Source organism: Elephas maximus, chromosome 12 (genome assembly GCF_024166365.1).
Source record: "Elephas maximus indicus isolate mEleMax1 chromosome 12, mEleMax1 primary haplotype, whole genome shotgun sequence".
Lineage (NCBI taxonomy): Eukaryota > Metazoa > Chordata > Mammalia > Proboscidea > Elephantidae > Elephas > Elephas maximus.
In genome coordinates, this window is record NC_064830.1 from 95,818,141 (window position 1) to 95,836,241 (window position 18,101).

General features: G+C 58.6%; 1 protein-coding gene across 3 annotated transcripts in view; it reads right to left on the bottom strand.

The window, feature by feature from the left end:
• INTS1 (integrator complex subunit 1) overlaps nucleotides 1–16,936 on the bottom strand; it is a 37,070-nt gene extending 20,134 nt beyond the window's left edge. For all 3 annotated transcript variants that reach the window (XM_049903691.1, XM_049903690.1, XM_049903693.1), the window contains exons 1-27: nucleotides 16,856–16,936; nucleotides 16,454–16,554; nucleotides 14,776–15,066; nucleotides 13,742–13,938; nucleotides 13,442–13,579; nucleotides 12,907–13,066; nucleotides 12,137–12,242; nucleotides 11,823–12,009; nucleotides 11,589–11,734; nucleotides 11,164–11,305; nucleotides 10,013–10,189; nucleotides 9,162–9,270; nucleotides 8,576–8,696; nucleotides 8,056–8,133; nucleotides 7,382–7,539; nucleotides 6,495–6,591; nucleotides 5,035–5,126; nucleotides 4,772–4,832; nucleotides 4,351–4,548; nucleotides 3,829–3,958; nucleotides 3,457–3,636; nucleotides 3,219–3,368; nucleotides 2,543–2,722; nucleotides 2,218–2,322; nucleotides 1,642–1,809; nucleotides 737–848; nucleotides 21–182 (exon numbers count right to left, since the gene is read on the bottom strand). In XM_049903691.1, coding sequence (XP_049759648.1) covers nucleotides 21–182; nucleotides 737–848; nucleotides 1,642–1,809; nucleotides 2,218–2,322; nucleotides 2,543–2,722; nucleotides 3,219–3,368; nucleotides 3,457–3,636; nucleotides 3,829–3,958; nucleotides 4,351–4,548; nucleotides 4,772–4,832; nucleotides 5,035–5,126; nucleotides 6,495–6,591; nucleotides 7,382–7,539; nucleotides 8,056–8,133; nucleotides 8,576–8,696; nucleotides 9,162–9,270; nucleotides 10,013–10,189; nucleotides 11,164–11,305; nucleotides 11,589–11,734; nucleotides 11,823–12,009; nucleotides 12,137–12,242; nucleotides 12,907–13,066; nucleotides 13,442–13,579; nucleotides 13,742–13,938; nucleotides 14,776–15,066; nucleotides 16,454–16,511 — 3,703 coding nt within the window. In that variant the 5' untranslated portion in view covers nucleotides 16,512–16,554; nucleotides 16,856–16,936. The remainder of the gene's footprint in view (nucleotides 1–20; nucleotides 183–736; nucleotides 849–1,641; nucleotides 1,810–2,217; nucleotides 2,323–2,542; nucleotides 2,723–3,218; nucleotides 3,369–3,456; nucleotides 3,637–3,828; nucleotides 3,959–4,350; nucleotides 4,549–4,771; nucleotides 4,833–5,034; nucleotides 5,127–6,494; nucleotides 6,592–7,381; nucleotides 7,540–8,055; nucleotides 8,134–8,575; nucleotides 8,697–9,161; nucleotides 9,271–10,012; nucleotides 10,190–11,163; nucleotides 11,306–11,588; nucleotides 11,735–11,822; nucleotides 12,010–12,136; nucleotides 12,243–12,906; nucleotides 13,067–13,441; nucleotides 13,580–13,741; nucleotides 13,939–14,775; nucleotides 15,067–16,453; nucleotides 16,555–16,855) is intronic.
• Between the last annotated feature and the right edge of the window lie 1,165 nt (nucleotides 16,937–18,101).

Sequence of the window (18,101 nt, forward strand, 5' to 3'; positions counted from 1 at the left end):
GCAGCTCTGCCCCCACGTACCAGCGTCCACCAGGCGCGGCACCTCAGAGCGGATCATGCGCAGCTTCAGCCAGTCAGGCAGCAGCAACGCCTCCTCCGACGTGTCCACCAGGAAGGCAGTGGGCAGGGGCTTCTTCTCCGGAAACCAGATATCCAACAGAGCATGGAACTCGCTGTCGCCGGCTTTAGGAGAGATCACACAGGTAAGCGCCTGGGAGCCCACGAGGCCCAGCATCTCCCCACCAAGGAGCATCCAGCACCCAAGCTCCAAGCCCAGAAATTGGCCGCAGGGGAAACCGAGGCTCTGGGGGAAGAACCGACGCGAGGTGAGTGTGCCCTGTTGCAGATGCCCTGCAGAGGTGAGCTCACCTGGCCCCCACCCCAGCCCCTGGGGAGGCAGCAGCAGCCCCAGAAAGGAGCAAGACAGGAAAAGCTGCCAAGGCCAGAGATGGGTCAGTCAGCCGAAGGGTCACCTGGCATAAGACACAGCCCCCACAAAGTGCCCAAACCCTTCCCACAGAGCACTCACTCCCACCCTGTCAAGCTGGAGCTAACCAGGCACAGAGAAGAAATGCCACCAGGTAAAAACTTATGAAAACATCTCTGTCACCGAGGCTCCCAGCTGGGGCCAGTGCAGCACCCCTGGTGCCCCAGTATAAGCTCTGAGAGAGACATCGAGGAGGCAGACTGCCTGGAGCCACCCCTCCGCCCACCCAACCCAGCCCGGCACTGCTCACCACGGGGCGGCCCCAGTGTCAGCAGGATCACCATGGCGTGCACCACCAGGATGTGCATGGTGGCCGTCTCCCCACTCGTCCAGCGCAGGAACACCTGGTCCTGGGACTCTGACTGTGTGGGTGGGGGGCCCACATGGCTCAGGGGCTCCCCACCACCCAACTGCCCACTTCCTGTCCACCCAGTTGTCCCCCCACCACCACCTACCACCCCCTGCCACCCAGCCACCCTCCCACTGCCCCCTTGCCTGCCTGCCTGCCTGCGGTGGCCTCACCCAGCTGTTCCCCTACCCACCTCGGCCTCACCCAGCTATAGCCCTCCACACCCCCTGCAGCCTCACCCAGCTGTGTCCTTTGCGCCGTCTGCCCTCCACAGCCTCACCCAGCGGTAGCCCTCCTCGGCCTCACCCACTTGTAGCCCTTCTTGCCCTCCACAGCCTCACCCAGGTATTGCCTCCCACCCGCCACAGCCTCACCCAGCTGTCCCTCCAACCCTCGAAGCCTCAACCAGCTATCTCCTGCCACCCTCCACAGCCTCACCCAGCTGTCTCCCTGCCCACTGCCCACCATGGCCCCTCCCAGCTGTCCCCCAACCTACTGCCCACCATGGCCTCACCCAGCTGTCCCCTCATCCACTGCCCACCATGGCATCACCCAGCTGTCCCCTCACCCACTGCCCACCATGGCCTCACCCAGCTGTCTCCCTGCCTACTGCCCACCATGGCCTCACCTAGCTGTCCTCCAACCCACTGCCCACCATGGTCTCCCTCAGCTGTCCCCATGCCCATTGCTCCCCATAGCCTCACCCAGCTGTCCCCCCACCCACTGCCCGCCATGGCCTCATCCAGCTGTAGCCCTCCTCGCCCTCACACAGCTGTCCCCCTGCCTACCGCCCGCCATGGCCTCACCCAGCTATAGCCCTCCTCGCCCTCCTTGCTCTTGCGCATGCGCTGAACATAGCGGGAGAAGATGGAGAGCAGTGCGGCCAGCACGGCATCCGACTCGGCACTGCGGGCGAGCTTGGAGAAGAGGTGGGCCATGATGGTGGAGCGCTCCACAATGAGCCGGGCCACGTCCTGTGGGGGAGAGGGGGCAGGGAGCGCCTGGGCCAGGGGGCAGAAACTGGTACAGATGGCGGGCAGTTCACGTGGCCCTCCTCGTTCAGGAGCCTGATGCTAGACCCTGCTCGGAAGACGCCTGTGCTGGGCTGGACCCCGTGAGCCTCTGTCCAGGGGTAACCTGCACTCCCTGTCCAACCCCTGGGTCTAAGGAAGGCTCGGGGGACAGAAGGGAGGGGATACGGGGCCAAACCACACCGTCTACCACCAAGATACCCGCACCTCGGGATCTAAGAAGAGTTGTCTGCACTTGCAATGTGTGAAGCACAAGTTGGCAGTGCCAGAAAAGATGACAAAAGAAAGCTGCACCTGGATGACAGAGCTGCTGCTGGCCACCACCCAATGGCACCTAGCTGCTCCACTCACCAGTGCCAGGTCATTGTGCTGGCCCTGCTCCTCCACTGGCGTGTGCTGGGACAGGTACACCAGGTAGGCGCTGATGGTCTGTGGGTCCGTCTCCATGTGGATGGCCTGAGGGAGGGGCAGGCTGCCTGAGGTGGGTGTCACAGAGACCCTCCTTCCCCCGCCCCAGCCCTGCCCCTCCGAGCATCCGGGTCCTTTCATGGCCCCACACACTCCTCCCAGCAGGCCCTTCCCATATCCCTTTTCTCGCAGCCCAGTATCTGGGTCCCCCCAGCCCATCCTGCCCCTCCCCCTACACCCTGTCCCTCCCAGACCGCACCCCCCACACCTGCTGCAAGGCCAGCGCAGTGGTGCTCCTAACGCTGTGGAACAGGGGCAGCCGGGGCAGGTCCCGGAGCAGCCACTGGTAGCCCTGTAGCATCTCAGGCTCCCCTGAGTCCTCTTCCGCTGGCTGCTCCTTCTCCTCCCCATCCCGCAAGCTGCCTTCTGAGAGCACCAGTGACAAGCCCTGCAAGGGGACACAGGCTGATTGTCTACCTGCTGCCCCTGCAGGATGGGCAGGGGACCCAGGGCCTGGTCCCTGGGGGGGCAGATGCCCCTCAAAGCTGGATGGACTATGGGCTCCCCAGGTAAGGGCCTCGCTACTGCCTGTCAGAGATATTAGAACTGCAGGAGAAAAGAGCAAAAGCTAGTTTCTTTGATGAAATCTCTTCACCCTCATGAGATACAATCAGTCCTAGCGCTCCTGGTCCCCACCAGGAAGGGGGGCCAGACAGTGATGAGGCTCTTGGTCACGCAGATCTCAGCGGTATTACCCCTCTACGGGGGAGAACTGCTATAAAAAACCCCGGACGGTAAAATACTGTTTAGCTATAAAAATACAGACAGCGAGCAAGTGAGAGAGAGCACACGCATGGCCCAGCCCTCCCTTCTTGGCCTCAGGGAAGGATGCCAGTTGCTCACCTTCGTGGCTAACACCCACCCACTGCCCATCAGCCACTCACCTTCATGGCCAACACCCGCGAGGCCACCTGGGAGGAGCTGAGGCGCCGCAGGAAGTAGTCCAGCACCTCGCAGGTCGTCTGCTCGTCTGCCTTGGGGCCCAGCAGCAGGTCCTGCAGGCGGCCCAGCAGCTGCCGTTGCTTCTGCTGTCTCTGCGGGGGCCAGGAGGCTATCAAGGGACTGCTGGGAAGGCTCAGGGAGGGGGCAGGGAGGTGACCAGAGGACCCCAGTGGCACCGACCTGCCGCTTCCGGGCCTTCTGCTCCTTGCTCTCGCCATCCTCCTCGTCCTCCCCAGAGGCATCTGCGGCAGCTGCATCATGCAGAAGGAACTCACAAAGGCACTGTACCGGCAGCACGTCCAGGGAGCCCTCGCTGGACTGCACCAGGTCGGCCAGCCAGGGCATGGACTGCGAGGAGGCCTGGGGGGCAGACAGCTTTTAGCCGTGGCATGCCAGGTGCCCCCGCAAGGCAGCCTCCTTATGAGCTCCCTCCCGCCAGGCCAACGCAGGCCAGGGTGCTGTCTGGCAGTGTGGGCCTGCAACAGGGCCCTGCCCTCTGGCGACACCTGCACTGGAGCCCCTGGCTGTCCTAGCCCCAGGCCTGGTGCTCACCTGCCTCTGGATGATGTTGAGCAGGAAGTCCGGGTTGCGGCTGCGGCACAGCAGGTGTCCGAGCCGCAGTGACTGGTTGAGGGCTTTCACCTGCTCCAGGATGTGGGTGGGGGGCCGCCGGGGAGGGCCTCTGGAACCAGAGAGCAGGGGCGAGTCAGAAGCCATGTGAACAAAACCCCTGGGACCTGGAGGGCAAAGGGCAAGGCCCGGGGTAGCTGTGTACTAGGACATAGGGGCCACTGCCCGCTCCAATGTTCCAGCTGGTTCCTTCTTCCTCCCCACTCACTTCTGAGGAGCCACTCAATACACCCCCATGGACTGCTGAGTCTGCCCTGGACCTCAGCTTTGCCTGAGGCAGACACCATTGAGGAACAGATCATGGCGGAGGGGGCAGTGGAGTTTCATGGGTAACTGCCCCCGCCAAGCCCCCACCACCCCAGCCCACCCACAGGCCCTCTTCTCAAAGGCCTCCAAGCTCTGTGCCAACCACCCCCATGGTGGACCAGGCCAGGTGGGGCGTACTGGGGGTCCAGGCTGGTGAGCTGGGACAGGAGGAGGCTGCTGCTCTCAGTGATGGTTTGTTTGGTGGACGCGGCCGCCAGGTGCCCCTCGAAGGCCAGGATCTCCTGCTTCTCCCGCTGGGAGATCTGTAACTCCCGGCTGATCACCTCCGAGCGGGTCTCCTCATCCGTAAGAGTGCATGGCGGGTACGAGTAGTTGCTGGGCACCAACAGGGAGGGATTGTCACTGCCCCGTCAGAGCCCCATGCCCCTGTGACGCCACAGGATCCCCTCCACACCACCACTACCCTCTGCTTGGTGCCTGGCTGGCCTTCATTCCCCTTACTGGCACCTCGGTCTGTCCTGCCCCAAGTGTCACTGCAGCTCAGCCGCCCCCTCCTGGATACGCCCCACCGGTGCCACCAGAGGACAAGCTGACTCACTTGGTCATCACCATCTCCATGAGCATCTTCAGAGTGGGGTACTCTTCCCAGGCAGCCAGACCTGGGGATGAGGAGAGTGGAGCACGTTCGGTGGGGCTCACCACAGGCCAGGCCCCTGGGGATGGACACCCCTGCTCCTGGCATGTCCTCTGATGCCTAGCTTGGCACTACTCTGGGTCTTGACAAACAAGATGCCCGGATGGGAAGACCTGCCAACACTCGGCCACCTTACAACCCCCAGAGCTGGCCAAGGGGACACTCACCAATGTTCTCAGGGTTAAAGGCAGCTACGACCAGCAAGAGTGGCCAGGCCTTCCAGAGGAGGGTTGAGATGGCGAGATTCGGAGGCTGATACCTGAAATGCAACCACGTGAACAGTTCTGGTTGCATTCCAGTCTGCCAGGTCCTCAAAATGATAAACACAGCAAGCCCACTCCCAGGTGTACGCCCGAGAAAAATGAAAACACGTGTCTAACCTAAAACATGTACATGACTATTCATTTCAGGACCTATTACAACAGCTGAACAGTACAAATAACCCAAGCATCCATCGATGGATGAACAAATAAACAAGATCTGCCATTTCTGTACAGTGTAATACTACCAAAAAAACAAACCTATTGTCATCAAGTCAATTCCGACTCCTAGTGACTCTACAGGACGGAGTTGAACTGCCCCATATTTTCCAAGGCTGTAATCTTTAAGAAAGCAGATTGCACACTTTTCTCCTGCAGAGTGGCTGGTGGATTCAAACTGCTGACCTTTCGGTTGGCAGCTATGCGCCTAACCACTGCACCACCAGTACTCCTTCAATGGAATGCTACTCAGCCACAAAAATGAATGAAGTACTGATACCCGCTATACAGATCTCGGAAACACAATGCTGGACGCAAGAGGCCCGTCACAAAAGACCGCATATTCATTTAACGAAATATCCAAAAAAAAAAGCAAATCTACAGAGACATTTACTGCTGAGGGCGGTGTGTGTGTCTGTGTGCGTGGTGGGGGTAGCTAATGGGTACGAGTTTCTTTTTTTTTAAACTACGGTAAAAATACACATTATCATTTGCCAATTGTACAGTTTTACACGTATGACGCAGTGACAACGATTACAATCTTCACGTTCTACGACGTCGTCACTATCCTCTTCTGACTTACTCCACCACCACTAACACAAACTCAGTGCCCCTAAACGGTAACTCCCCCCTCCCCACCCCTCCCACTGGTATGGGGTTTCTCTGAGGGGGAACAAAGATACTCCAAGATTTGATGGAGGTGATGGTTGCACAATGCTGTCGAAGTACAAAAAACCACTGAATTACACACCCATTTAAGTGTGTGTAATTCTATCTCAATACAGCCATCAAAAAAACAGAACAAAAGCTCACTTTCGTGCAAAAGATAATGTGTGTATGCGTTAATAAACACAGGAAATAAGAAAACCAGGAGACAGAGACACTACTGAGAAGATACCACAGGAGCAGTTCCTAAGACCCAGCCCGCGGAAGGCAGGCAGAGGCCCACTGGGCGCATAAGAGAGGCCTCTGTGGGAACAGCCGCCCTGAGTCGACTGCAGGGCCCCAGGCTGGGGCTAAGTGCTTAAGGGATATGTGGCAAAACAGCACCAAGCCCCTTTACCACTGGCTTCTGTGGAGCTGCGCCCAAGCCCCAGGGCAGGAGAGGAGCAGCCCAGATGAGGGGCCTCTTCTGGCAGGGGCCTTACCCAGGGGGGAGCTGGATGTTCTCCGGGTGGTGGTAGGTGCACAGGTTCAGGACGGCATCAATTAGCTGGATCCTCTCCACCTTCAGCACTTCCACATCTAGAACCCAGAGCCATACACTGGCTACAGAGCTCACCCGAATGCCCTCACCTGGCAGTCCAGGCCCAGGGGCACGGCCCAGGCCCAAGGGCCAGTCTAGGTCCAAGGCTAGGCTCTGTGGGGGTCGGAGCGAGAGGCCGGGGCCTGGCTCACAGGAGTCAGTGGGGAGGGGTAGGAGACTAACAGTAAGTGCTATAAGTGAGGAGGCCACACGAAATACAAGCGGCATGCAGAGGGGTCAGGGGGAGAAGCTGTCAACCTTCACCAGGGAAACAGAGGCAAGCATGAGCTTCTCACTGAGGCCAGGTCTCAGAGCAGGGAGGACTTTCAACTGAGGCAAAGCTGAGTTCTTCACCAGGGCTGGGCCTCAGAACAGATGGGACTTCATAAGGGGAAGAGCCCACAACCCAGGCAGAGGGAGCACAAGGGGGAGGGAGCACTCAGGCCAGGGGCCTCAAGCCCATGCTAGGACCTGGAGTCTGTATTAAGTAAGGCGCTCTAAGAGGACCATCCCATTCGCTGTCTAAAGGGGAAACAGACTAGAGTGTGATGGTTGCAGCAAAACTCGCAAACAGAGAACAACAGAAAACTAGGAGCAAGGCCCAGAAACAGTGCAAGGACAATGTCACGAGCAGATCCACAAGCAGGGTTCTGGACGCAGGGCTCCAGGCCGCCGAGCCTTCCGAGAGCACTCAGTGGCGGACTGCGGGGCAGAGGCATGACCACGAGGCCTGGGTCCAGCCTGGACTGGTGTGGGGACCATGCTGGAGAGGTTAGGGAGGGGCCTTACCATCCGCCTGCACGGCGGCAGCCCGCTTCACCAGGTGGTCAGCGAGCTCCATGGCATCAGCAGGGCCGAGCGGGAGCTCACGGGACAGCCCGATGACCAGGATGCGCATGAGCGTGTCCTCCAGGATGGGCACCTCCGAGCAGAGGCGCAGGAAGAAGCTGGGGCACAGGGAGGGCTGCACTCAGGGGCCACGCCTGGGAAGCCCCAGGGGTGAGGGGAAGTGGGTAAGGACAGGCCAGTGCACGGCTCACCAGCACGTGACTCGAGACACAGTAGGGAGGGAGGCATAATGCTCAGGTAGCCCGAGGAGAAAGGAGCGGCCCAGGAGGGGGACAGGTCAAGCTGCACTGAGCAAATGAGTGGGGGCGTTCTCCTGGAATTCATGGGTGAGACGGGGGCCCTGAGAGGGGCAGACGCCGAGCATGGGGATGTGTCAGGGGTGTCTGTTGACACCCTGGGGATGTCCTGAAGGTAGAAATTTGGGGGCGGGGTATGGGCTGGAGTTTGGCAGTCACGGGGGCAAAGGCAGTGGGAACCCCCAGGAATGGTGGCAGCTCTACAGACACCACGTGGGCAGGAGCAAGCCAGGCTGGCAGCACCAGGAACAGAGGGTCAGGCGAGCCCCCCACTATCCCACACCCCTGTCCCCTGCCCCCAACAATGCAGGCACTCACTTGCGGTCGCTCTCGGGGGGCCAGTTGTCCCACTTGTAGTAGGTCTCTGGCTGCTCTGTAAAGAGCACCTTGTGGAGGCTGGTGAGAAAAGAAGCCAAGTCGGAGGCCAACTAGAAAGGCTGGGGGTGCAGCTCCCCAACCCATTCTTAGAAGGCCCAGGCCTCCCATGTGCTGGGCACCAGCCTCCATCTGGTCAGAGGCAGGCAGGCCTCCCCAAACTCTGTGGCTCCCACAGCCGCTCCAAACAGGTGCTACTGGATAACTGGGAGGTGCTCCCAAAACGTCCCGCAAACAAGGCTATCCCTGAAGAAGGGCAGGAGGCCTGGGTAAGGGGTTCTACAGAAAGGATGACTGGGACCCTCAGTACAACAGCAATGCTGACTGCCAGCTGGGCTCCTGAGGCCGGGGCCATGGCCAGGGCGTAGGGTTCCTCAGGTAATGTCCCTACTACCTGTCACCTGGGGGGGCTGCAGCTGCCAGGTAATGTGGGAGGTCTGGAAGGGGTGGGGCCAGGCCGCACCAGTGCACATAGTCCTTGGGGGCCAGCTTGCTGATGGAGGGCACCACTGTGTGCAGCCACCACACGGCATCGCGCTGGATCGCGGCGATCTGGTTCTGGAAGGCGCGCAGTACCTCGAGGTCTGAAACAGACAAGCAGAGGTTGTGCACGGCTGCAGCGGCAGCAGGGCGGCCGATGCCTCAGGGTCCAGCTCAGGGCCAGTGGCTGGGGTGAGGCCCATTTGGCTAGAACAGCACTCCCAGAGCACCTGACGATCCTCCTGGGGGTCAAAGGAAGCCCGGGAGACCGAAGCCTCAAATCCCAAATCCTCTGTGGTCAAATCTTCCAGCAGAATCTATGATGAAGACGACCCGGCTGACTCAATGCCACGTCCCTCTTCTCCCCCTACTCCAGTGGGAAGGGCCCCCGGGCCTGCAATACCCATGGTATCAGGAGAGGGACTCAGCAGGTCCTGGGACAGGAGAAACAGGAAGCGGGGGCTCCTGGGCACCCCCTTGGCCTCCTCCATGGCCTACTGAGGGGTCTGAGACCACCCTTCCCTGCACTGTGCCACCCAACCGAGGGACAACCACCTCTAGACACTTACTCCTTTTCTCGCCTTTGTCCCAGGCGACCCCAGCCTCCTTCACCTGGGCGGTGATCCCCAGCATCATAGACACAGCCAGCAGGTCTGTCACATGGATCACAAAGCGCTCCTGCAGAGCAGCACAGCGTCAGCACGGGGGCCCGCACGGGTGGGGGCAGGCTGACACAGGGGCGGGCACTTGGGGGCCTGCTCAGGAGCTGGGGGAGGAGGGCACCAGGAAGAAGGGCCCAGGATAGCCATACCAGGAAGGCAGCGTGGGGCCTGAGGAGCTCGCCAGCAGCAGGTCTGGTCAGCCCCAGAGTAGGAGAGACCCCAAGCTGGACACAGCCCGGCCCGCTGAGGGAGTGCCAGCAAGGCCGGCTGCCAGCTTCCTCAGCAGCACCCGCCATCCCCGCAGTCTGCCAGCTCCTCTTTTTAGCATCGCCCCCTCCCACCCCTCACACACTCTAAAATCCAACCAGCTCAGACCACCTGCCGCCAGGAACATGTTCTGCACCATCCTGCTCCCACCATCTCCTCAGCTCGAAGCCTTCCTCCCCGGCCCTCTGCTAAAATCCTGCCCTGGCCTGCACACCCAGGCACAGGTCCCCTGTGGGTAGGCTCCTCAGTCCCTCCTGGGCCCTCTGCTGGGGACCGATGTGTGGACTGTGCAAGGACATGGCAGCTCAGATGCCAAGGGCCAACAGTGGACCTTGTTCCTTTGCCCTGGGCCACACGGCCCACAGTTACAGACACACATGCCAAGCCAAGCGCACCCGCATGCAGACACAGCTGATGTGTAAATGGGGGGATGAGAGGAAACCTGGCCCCCATCCATGAGCTGTGGGGTGGCAGGCAGCCACGGTGGGCACCTTGAACTCCATGTCCAGGTGCGGCGCCTCCTTGCGCTCCTGCATGAGGCCCAGGCAGAGGGCCTGGAAGTTGATCTCGTGCTTGGTCTGCTTGATGATCTCGCGCAGCAGGGCCCGAGAGGCCCGCAGGTAGTCATCCTTGTTGGTCAGCAGGTCCTGGAACACCATGGCCAGGAACTGGGCAGAGACAGGGACAGGTCACTCAGGGCTGCTGGGCGGGGGCCACTGGCTGAGCTTGCTCACACCCCATCGTGGGTCTGCCTGCACAAACCCCCTCACCTCCACCCCGTTTCCCAAGGCACAGCTGGGAGGGCACTACAGGCATGTTCCAGATTACAGCCACACCAGCCTGCCCCTCGAGCAAGCTCTTTGAGAGCAGGACCATCTCTTCCTTGTTCACTCTCCTGGCCACTGGCACATGGAAGCTAACCCAGTTAAATGACGGAACGGCTTAGTTAACACACACAGTAGGGGCTACACGCTGGGCACCGCAACCACAAGAACGAACGCACTGCCCACCACCGCCTCAGACCAAACAGTTAAAACCAAACTCTTGCCCCGAGACCTTGAAGGACCCACTAGGTCCCCAAGACCCTGGGCACAAAAGTGACAGGAAGCCCCCAAAGGGACACCAAGACTGCCTGATGTTTTACAGACTGCGAGACCTGTTTTCAAAACCTAACTTGCGTTATTAACCGTAGTAACAGAGATAAAAGCTCTTTCCCAGATTCTGCTTCCAGAGAAAAGGAGTCCCTGAACCCAAGGAGTCCACAGCTGGCCTGAGGCTGCACCAAGAGGGAGAATGCACTGCCCTGGGGGCTGGCCAGGCCTTGGCTCTTAGAGGTCAAGGTTGCTCCCTTCTAAACTTAGTTTCCAAGGAACATGCCCTGCCCTGTGGCTGGGCCTGCTCCAGAACTAATTAAAAGTCACACTCCTTTGAGTGCCCAGGAGGCCACCGAGGCCCAGCCCCTCACTCCAAATGCAGGGTACGCTAACCCCCCGTAACAGCATCATCCAAACCCCCAGGAGGAAGGGGAGTGGCACCATGCGGTGGGGGTAGTGGTGCATGTGAGCACACATGTGCACGCCAAGCTGGCCTGAGCAGGGCCTGTTCTCCCCCAGCTCCGAGGAGCACCCCACAGCCCACACACCTTGGGCGCCAGCTCGGCGCTGTACTGCAGCACCGTGTACAGGATCTGCATGTTGTTGGGGTTTCGGGCGTTGGACAGTTCATTGAAGACCACGAACTTGATGGTGGTGCCCAAGTTGTCCTTGTGGGCATTCAGCAGCTCCCTGGGATGACAGTCAGGCTCACCACAGCCACCCCCTCCATCTCCGCCCCAGCACTGGCCCCCTGCGGGCTGCCTGACACACAGCATATAGTGGTTGAGGGGAGCTCCTGTCCTGCCTCTGACCCATCCCATCTTTGCCCCCATCCCCTCGGCCCTCTGCCTTCCATCCCCCTTACTCCCTTTACCCCAGCTGACACACAGTATATAGTGACTGAGAGGAATGCCCGTCCTCTGTTCCCCACAGCACGCGGTGCCTGGGGGAAGTCCCCGTCCTCCCGCCGCACCTGACACACAGCATGTAGTGGTTGAGCAGCACTTTAGGCTTGAGGCGGATCTTGATCAGGTGGGAGATGACATCCACGTCCTCGGCGCCGTGCGTGCTGCAGTTCATGCACACAGACATCAGCAGGTCCTGGGCCGGCCTGGTCAGCTGCAGGAGGTGGGCGAGCCTGCTCAGCCCCAGCCTTGGGCAGCCCACCCATCCCCCCAGTCTCCCCACCACCCCCTCTACCACTCACCTTGGGGTTCTGCAGCCACATCTCCAGCTTCTGTACCGTCATCAGCCGCACCTCCTTGTAGCCACAGGTGGAGGTGAGCAGCCGCAGCAGGTTCCGTGAGACATTGTCGATGGGCTGGCGCCGGGTGAGTTGGTCCCGAAGCACGTCCAGAACGTACTCCTCCACACTCTCCGTGAGGTCGTCATACCTTGGGCAGGGAGAAGGAGTATGTCTCTTCTCAGAAAGTCACCCTGCCTGCTGTCCAGCCCCCACTGCTCCCCGCCCCGATCCCTGAGCTGGCAGAAGAGCCAGCAAGCTGGGGTGGGGACACCGACCTGGGCATGAGCTGGCCCTCCTGCTCAGGACTCAGCTTCTCCTCCGCGATCAGGAGCTCCGTCTGGCTGTCCTCCTCCTCGGTGAGGGAGGGGTGTGGGCTGTTCCCTGTGCAGATAGACAGGCCATGGCACACTCACAGCCTCGTCTCGGCCTTCCTACAGGCACACTTACACCCTCATCCCTGTGGGCACACTCACGGCCTTGTCCTGGCATCCCCACAGGCACACACACGCCCTCGTCCTGGCACCCCCAGAAGCACATTTACAGCCTTGCCCAAAAGTTCCTGTGGCCACACTCACACATTCATTCCCACGGGCACATTCATGCCCTAATCCCAGTGTCCTCACAGGCATTCACAGCCTCATCCCTGCCTGCACACTCACGCCCTCACTCCAACATCCCTGGGTGCACACTCACGCCCTTATCCCAACATCCATATGTGCACACTCACGCCCTCGTACTAACATCTCCATATGCACACTCACACCCTCATCCCAACATCCCCATGTGCACACTCACACCCTCATACAAACACCCCCATATGCACACTTATGTTCTCATCCCAACATCCACGCATGCACACTCACGCCCTCATCTCGACATCCATGTGTACACACTCATGCCCTCACCCGGACATCCCTGCATGCACACTCACCCTCATCCCAGCATCCCATGAGCACCCCCCTTGCTGGGCCTGGGAGGAAGGTGGGCACAGCCCTCCCCCTCACACTAGAAAAGCTCACCCTCTCCCAGCCTCACAGCCCCTCACCGGCACTGAGGTCTCCCCCGCCGCGCCCCGCCTCCCCCTGCAGCAGCACGCTCTTAGGAGGCATCTTGGTGTTGAAGGCTGTCTGGATGTTGTCCACAAAGGCCTTACAGTGTGGGCTGTCCACCCAGATGCGCTCACCCAGGGAGTCCTCGATATACACCTGTAGGGACAGAGCCCCGGCCAGCTGAGTCCACACCTGCAGACATATTCTCTGCCCCCGGCACTCCAGGTTGCTGGGCCCAGCCCCACCTCTGCCTCAGCAGGGATCAAGCTGAGTTGTTTCTCGTGTGCCCAGCAGTGTGACCACCTGGGAGGATCAGTGCTGGAGCTGCCAGAAATAGCTCTCTGGAGGGAGCAGGCAGTGGAGGACAGGCCTTGGGCTCCTTCTCCCAGTGCTCCAATAGCAGCCTCCGCATTCTGCTCTCAGGCCCGTGTGCTCCTTCTCCTCCCTGCGCTCCATCAGGCCACCACCCCCTACCCGGTACTCTGTTCTGGTCACCACCAGAGCAGGAACCTGGCCAGAAGGCAGACCCACCTTGACAAAGATTTCAGGCCAGTTCTCATCCTCTTCGTAGGCAGCCATGAGGAGATTACAGGCCAGCACAGAGACCAAGCTGTTCCCCTTGGCTTTGAAGTTGATGGAGGCATCGCGACGCAGGAGGCTACACAGCGCCTGGGCAAGGCGGGCTTGGGTTACCCAGGGGAGCAGAGGCTCCCGTCTCCCCCTGCGCCAGAGGCCAGTGGGTATGATTCCAGAGGGGCCACTGGAGGAAAGTGGAGAAGGGGGCATGGCCACAGGGTCCAGCCCCCTCCCAGGACAGGGGGCCACTCTTACCTCAATGACGCCCTCTGTGGCAAAGATGTTGGGCTTGATCTTGGCCAGGTACATGAGGCTGAGGTAGAGCGTGCTGTCAGGCTTGGCCCGCGTGAGCCGCAGCTGCCTGGCCGCCCCACACAGCACACCCTCGATGCGCTCGTCATTGCCCTCCAGCTCAGCAGCCTCAATCTCCTCCAACAGCACTGTGGGCAGGACTGGCAGTGGCCAGAGCTCCGGTCAGAGGACAGACAGCCACGGAGATGCCCACCAGCCCCCCTGCCTCAAGCTCCTCCAACAGCACTGTGGGCAGGACTGGCAGTGGCCAGAGCTCCGGTCAGAGGAGAGACAGCCACAGAGATGCCCACCAGCCCCCCTGCCTCAAGCTCCTCCAACAGCACTGTGGGCAGGACTGGCAGTGGCCAGAGCTCCGGTCAGAGGAGAGACAGCCACGGAGATGCCCACCAGCCCCCCTGCCTCAAGCTCCTCCAACAGCACTGTGGGCAGGACTGGCAGTGGCCAGAGCTCCGGTCAGAGGAGAGACAGCCATGGAGATGCCCACCAGACCCCAAAGCCTCGGGAACCCGGGGCAGGTCATCAGCAAGAAGGAATGTCAGGTGCACTCGGCCACTGATGAGCACGTCGCCTCCCCAGGCAGCTCTACGCGCACAGGGAGACAACCACAGCACAGCCCTAAAAGGGCATGGGCAAATGCGACTTCTATTTCATCCAAGGAGTCCTTGGGTGGTGCAAGTGGTCAACATGCTCAGCTGATAAACAAGAGGTTAGAGGTTCAAGTCCACCCAGAGGCACCTCAGAAGAAAGACCTGGTGATCTACTTCCGAAAGGCTGTGGCCTTGAAAACCCTGTGCAGCACAGTTTGTACCCTGATACACGTGTGCTCATCATGAGCCAGAGTTGGCTTAACGGCAACTGGTTTTCCCAAAGCAAAAAGGACCCCATACAGTGCTAAGCCTAGAAGTGGCTGCCACTGAACCCCTGCTGGTGACCTGGTATACCTACTTTCCCTAGAGAAGTCCAGGGACTGATTTTACCTTCAATCGGGACCACAGATGGTTCCTTAATCGATGGAGAAATAGCTCGTTTTTCTGCCACCGCGGCCTCAGCCAGGCGCCCTAGAGCACTCAGTGGGGGTGTGGACGAGAGTTTGGGGCGTTTGGTGAGGCCAGTCAGTGCCGAGGCACCAGATAACGCGGCCGCAGCATCCCGCTTGCGCTCTGAAGGCAGGCCGGAAGGGGCTGGCTTCAGCAGGGTGGATGCTGTTTTCGATTCATTGGCCTGTCCCTTTGAGCCCAGGGCAATGAAATCTCCTGGTGGAGGGTGTCCTGCAGAGAAAACAGGTTGCATGCTTACATAATGCCCGAGGTAGAAAAGACTCTCAGAGACTGGACTCAGCTTCCTGTTATTTCAGAGGCGAGTAGACAAGAGTCCAAAAAGGCAACCAACAAGCTGAGGTTAACAGCAGGGCTGGATCTGGTACAGTGCTGACTCAGTTACACAGTGCTCACTACACAGCATGCCACCTCTAAGTCGTTTAGAAGCATTAGTTCATTTAATTCTCAACACGTTTCTGAAATAGGTAATAAATCGACTGACAGCAACTAACGATAACAAAGACTCTCATTTAAAGAGTCCCTGGATGGTACAGATGGTTAAGTGCTCGACTACTAGCCAAAAGCTTGGCAGTCTGAACCCACCTAGAGGTACCGTGGAAAAAAAGCCTGGCGATCTGCTTCCGAAAGGTCACAGCTTTGGAAACCCTATTGAGTGCAGTTCTATTCCATATACGTGAGGTTGTCATAATTGAAATGACTTGATGGCAACTAACCCACTCTCCTTTTACAGATGAGGAAAACAAGACACACAGAGGTGAAGTAAAATGCCCAGTGTGGCACAACAGGGGAGAGGCAAAGATGGGATGTGAATCTAGGGAGTCAGCTCCAGAGTCTACATCTAACGACCACCTGAGGCTGCCACCTGCCTCCAGGCACAGCATGAAACAAGAAACCTAGTCCCTGTAGGAAGTCACAGCTGTTCTAAGTCTAGGGCTCCCAGCACCCCTGAGGACTGACAGCTATTTTTGTTTCCATATTTCTTTATTGTTGTTGAGAACACAGACAACAAAACATACACCAATTCAAGTTTCTACACGTACGATTCAGTGACATTGGTTTCATTCTTCAAACTGTGCAACCATTCTCACCCTTTCCTGAGTTGTTCCTCCCCCACAAACATAAGCTCACTGTCCCCTAAACTTCCCGTCTAATCTCTCAAGCTGCTGTTGTCAATTTGATCCCATACAGTTCTTTTTTTTTCAATAACTTATTTTATTTTTGGTGTTTTTGAAAACATACACAGTTGAACACATACCAAGTCAACAGTTCCTACATATACAACTCAGTAATACTGATTGCATTCTTCCAGTTTATGCGCACCAACCTCAGCGTCCTTTTCTGAGTTGTTCCGCCCCCAGTAACATAAACACCCAAACCCACTGCCGTCGAGTCGATTCCGACTCATACACACTGCCCCTTAAATTTCTACCCAACCTCTCACGTTGCTGTTGTCAACCCGATCTGAGAGCTACTCTTCTAGACCCCCTTCTGGAAGCAGCCTCCGCTGCAGAATAGCGAAGCTCCAACTCGGGCTACTTGGCAAAGCCGAGAAGCCCCCACCGACCCCGCAGCCCCGGGGCAGGAAGAAACCACTCGCCTGAAGGCTTAGCCGCAGCGCTGGGCCTCCGGACCGTGGCGGTCTTGGCCCGGTTCATTCTGTCCCCGTCCTCTCACGGCTCCTACCCGCTCGTGTGTCACCTGCGGAGAGAGCCAACAGGCGGTCATTCATTCATTTTCGTGCTCATTCATTCATTCTCCTACCGCACAGGGCGTGGAGAGCAGAGGACAATTGGGCGCGGGCCCCGCCAGCAGAAAATTTCTCAGGGGGCTGCCTGAGCTGTGTGCATGGAGCCTCCGGAGAAGGGGCTCCCGCAGGCCCGGGACCGAGGCCGACAGGGTGCAGCGGCGGAGGCCTGCAGAGAACAGGCCTGGCGGAGGGTGGGAAGCCGGCCGGGAGGGGCGCGCTCCACGCGGCAGGAGGGAACAACCCAACACTCACCTCCAGTCCATCGCCACCCGGAGCCCCGGCCGCCCCGGAGCTGGAAACAAAACTCCCCGCTTTCGGAGCTTGAAGTTCCGGAGGAACCGGAAACAAAACAGCGCGGCGGGAGAAGGGTGGAAGAGGATAGAGGGGACACGCAGGGCCTGCGCAGTGTCTGCAGCGCCCTCTGATGGCGGGGAGGACGATTGGGCACTGCAGCCTCTGCGTGCTTTCAGGAATTGGATGGGCCGCGCTGTACGTGTACATGAAAAAAAAAAAAAAAATTGCAGTGGATTCCATTCCGACTCACAGCAGCCCTATGGGACAGAGTAGAACTTCCCCACAGAGTTTCCAAAGAGCAACTAGTAGATTCGATCTGCTGACCTTTTGGTTAGCAGCCAATCTCTTAACCCACGAGGGCTCCAACCCACAAAACCAAACCCGTTGCCATGGAGTCAGTCATTCTGACTCTGAGACCCCATAGGACAGAATAGAACTGTCCGATATGATTTCCAAGGCTGTACTCTTTTTTTTTTTCTTAATCTTTACGGCAGCTGACTGCCACATCTTTCTCCCACGGAGTGGCTGGTGAGTTCGAACAGCCTACCTTTTCGTTAACAGTGAGCGCTTAACTACTGCACACCACGGCTTCAATGTATGATACCTTTAAATTTCTCAGCCAAATTACATATAATTATCATTATATATATTGGTATAAAGGAGCCCTGGTTGCTCAGTGGTTAAGCCCTTGGCTGCTAACCAAAAGGTAGGCTGTTGGAACCCACCAGTCCTCCTGTGGGAGGAAGATGTGGCAGTCAGCTTCCGTAAAGACTACCCCCTGGAAACCATACAGGGCAGTTCTACTCCGTCTTATAGAGTCTCTGTGGGTCACTAGGAGTCGGAATCCATTCAACGCAGTGGGTTTGGTTTTTGGTTTATAATGGTTTTATAGGGAGCCCTGGTGTTGCAACAGTTAAATGCTAGGCTGCTAACCGAAAGGTGAGCGGTTTGAACCCACTAGCCACTTCATGGAAGAGACAGATCTCTCTCTGGCATCTGTGTCTGTAAAGATTACAGCCTAGAAAACCCTACGTGCAGTTCTGCTCTGTCACATGGGGTCTGCATGAGTCAAAGCTGACTTTCTTGACTGTAATTTTTATGAAAGCAGACTGCCAGACCTTTCTTCTATGGTGCCATTGGGTGGGTTTGAACCACCAACATTTAGGTTAGCAGCTGATCAAAAACTGCTTGCACCATCCAGGTT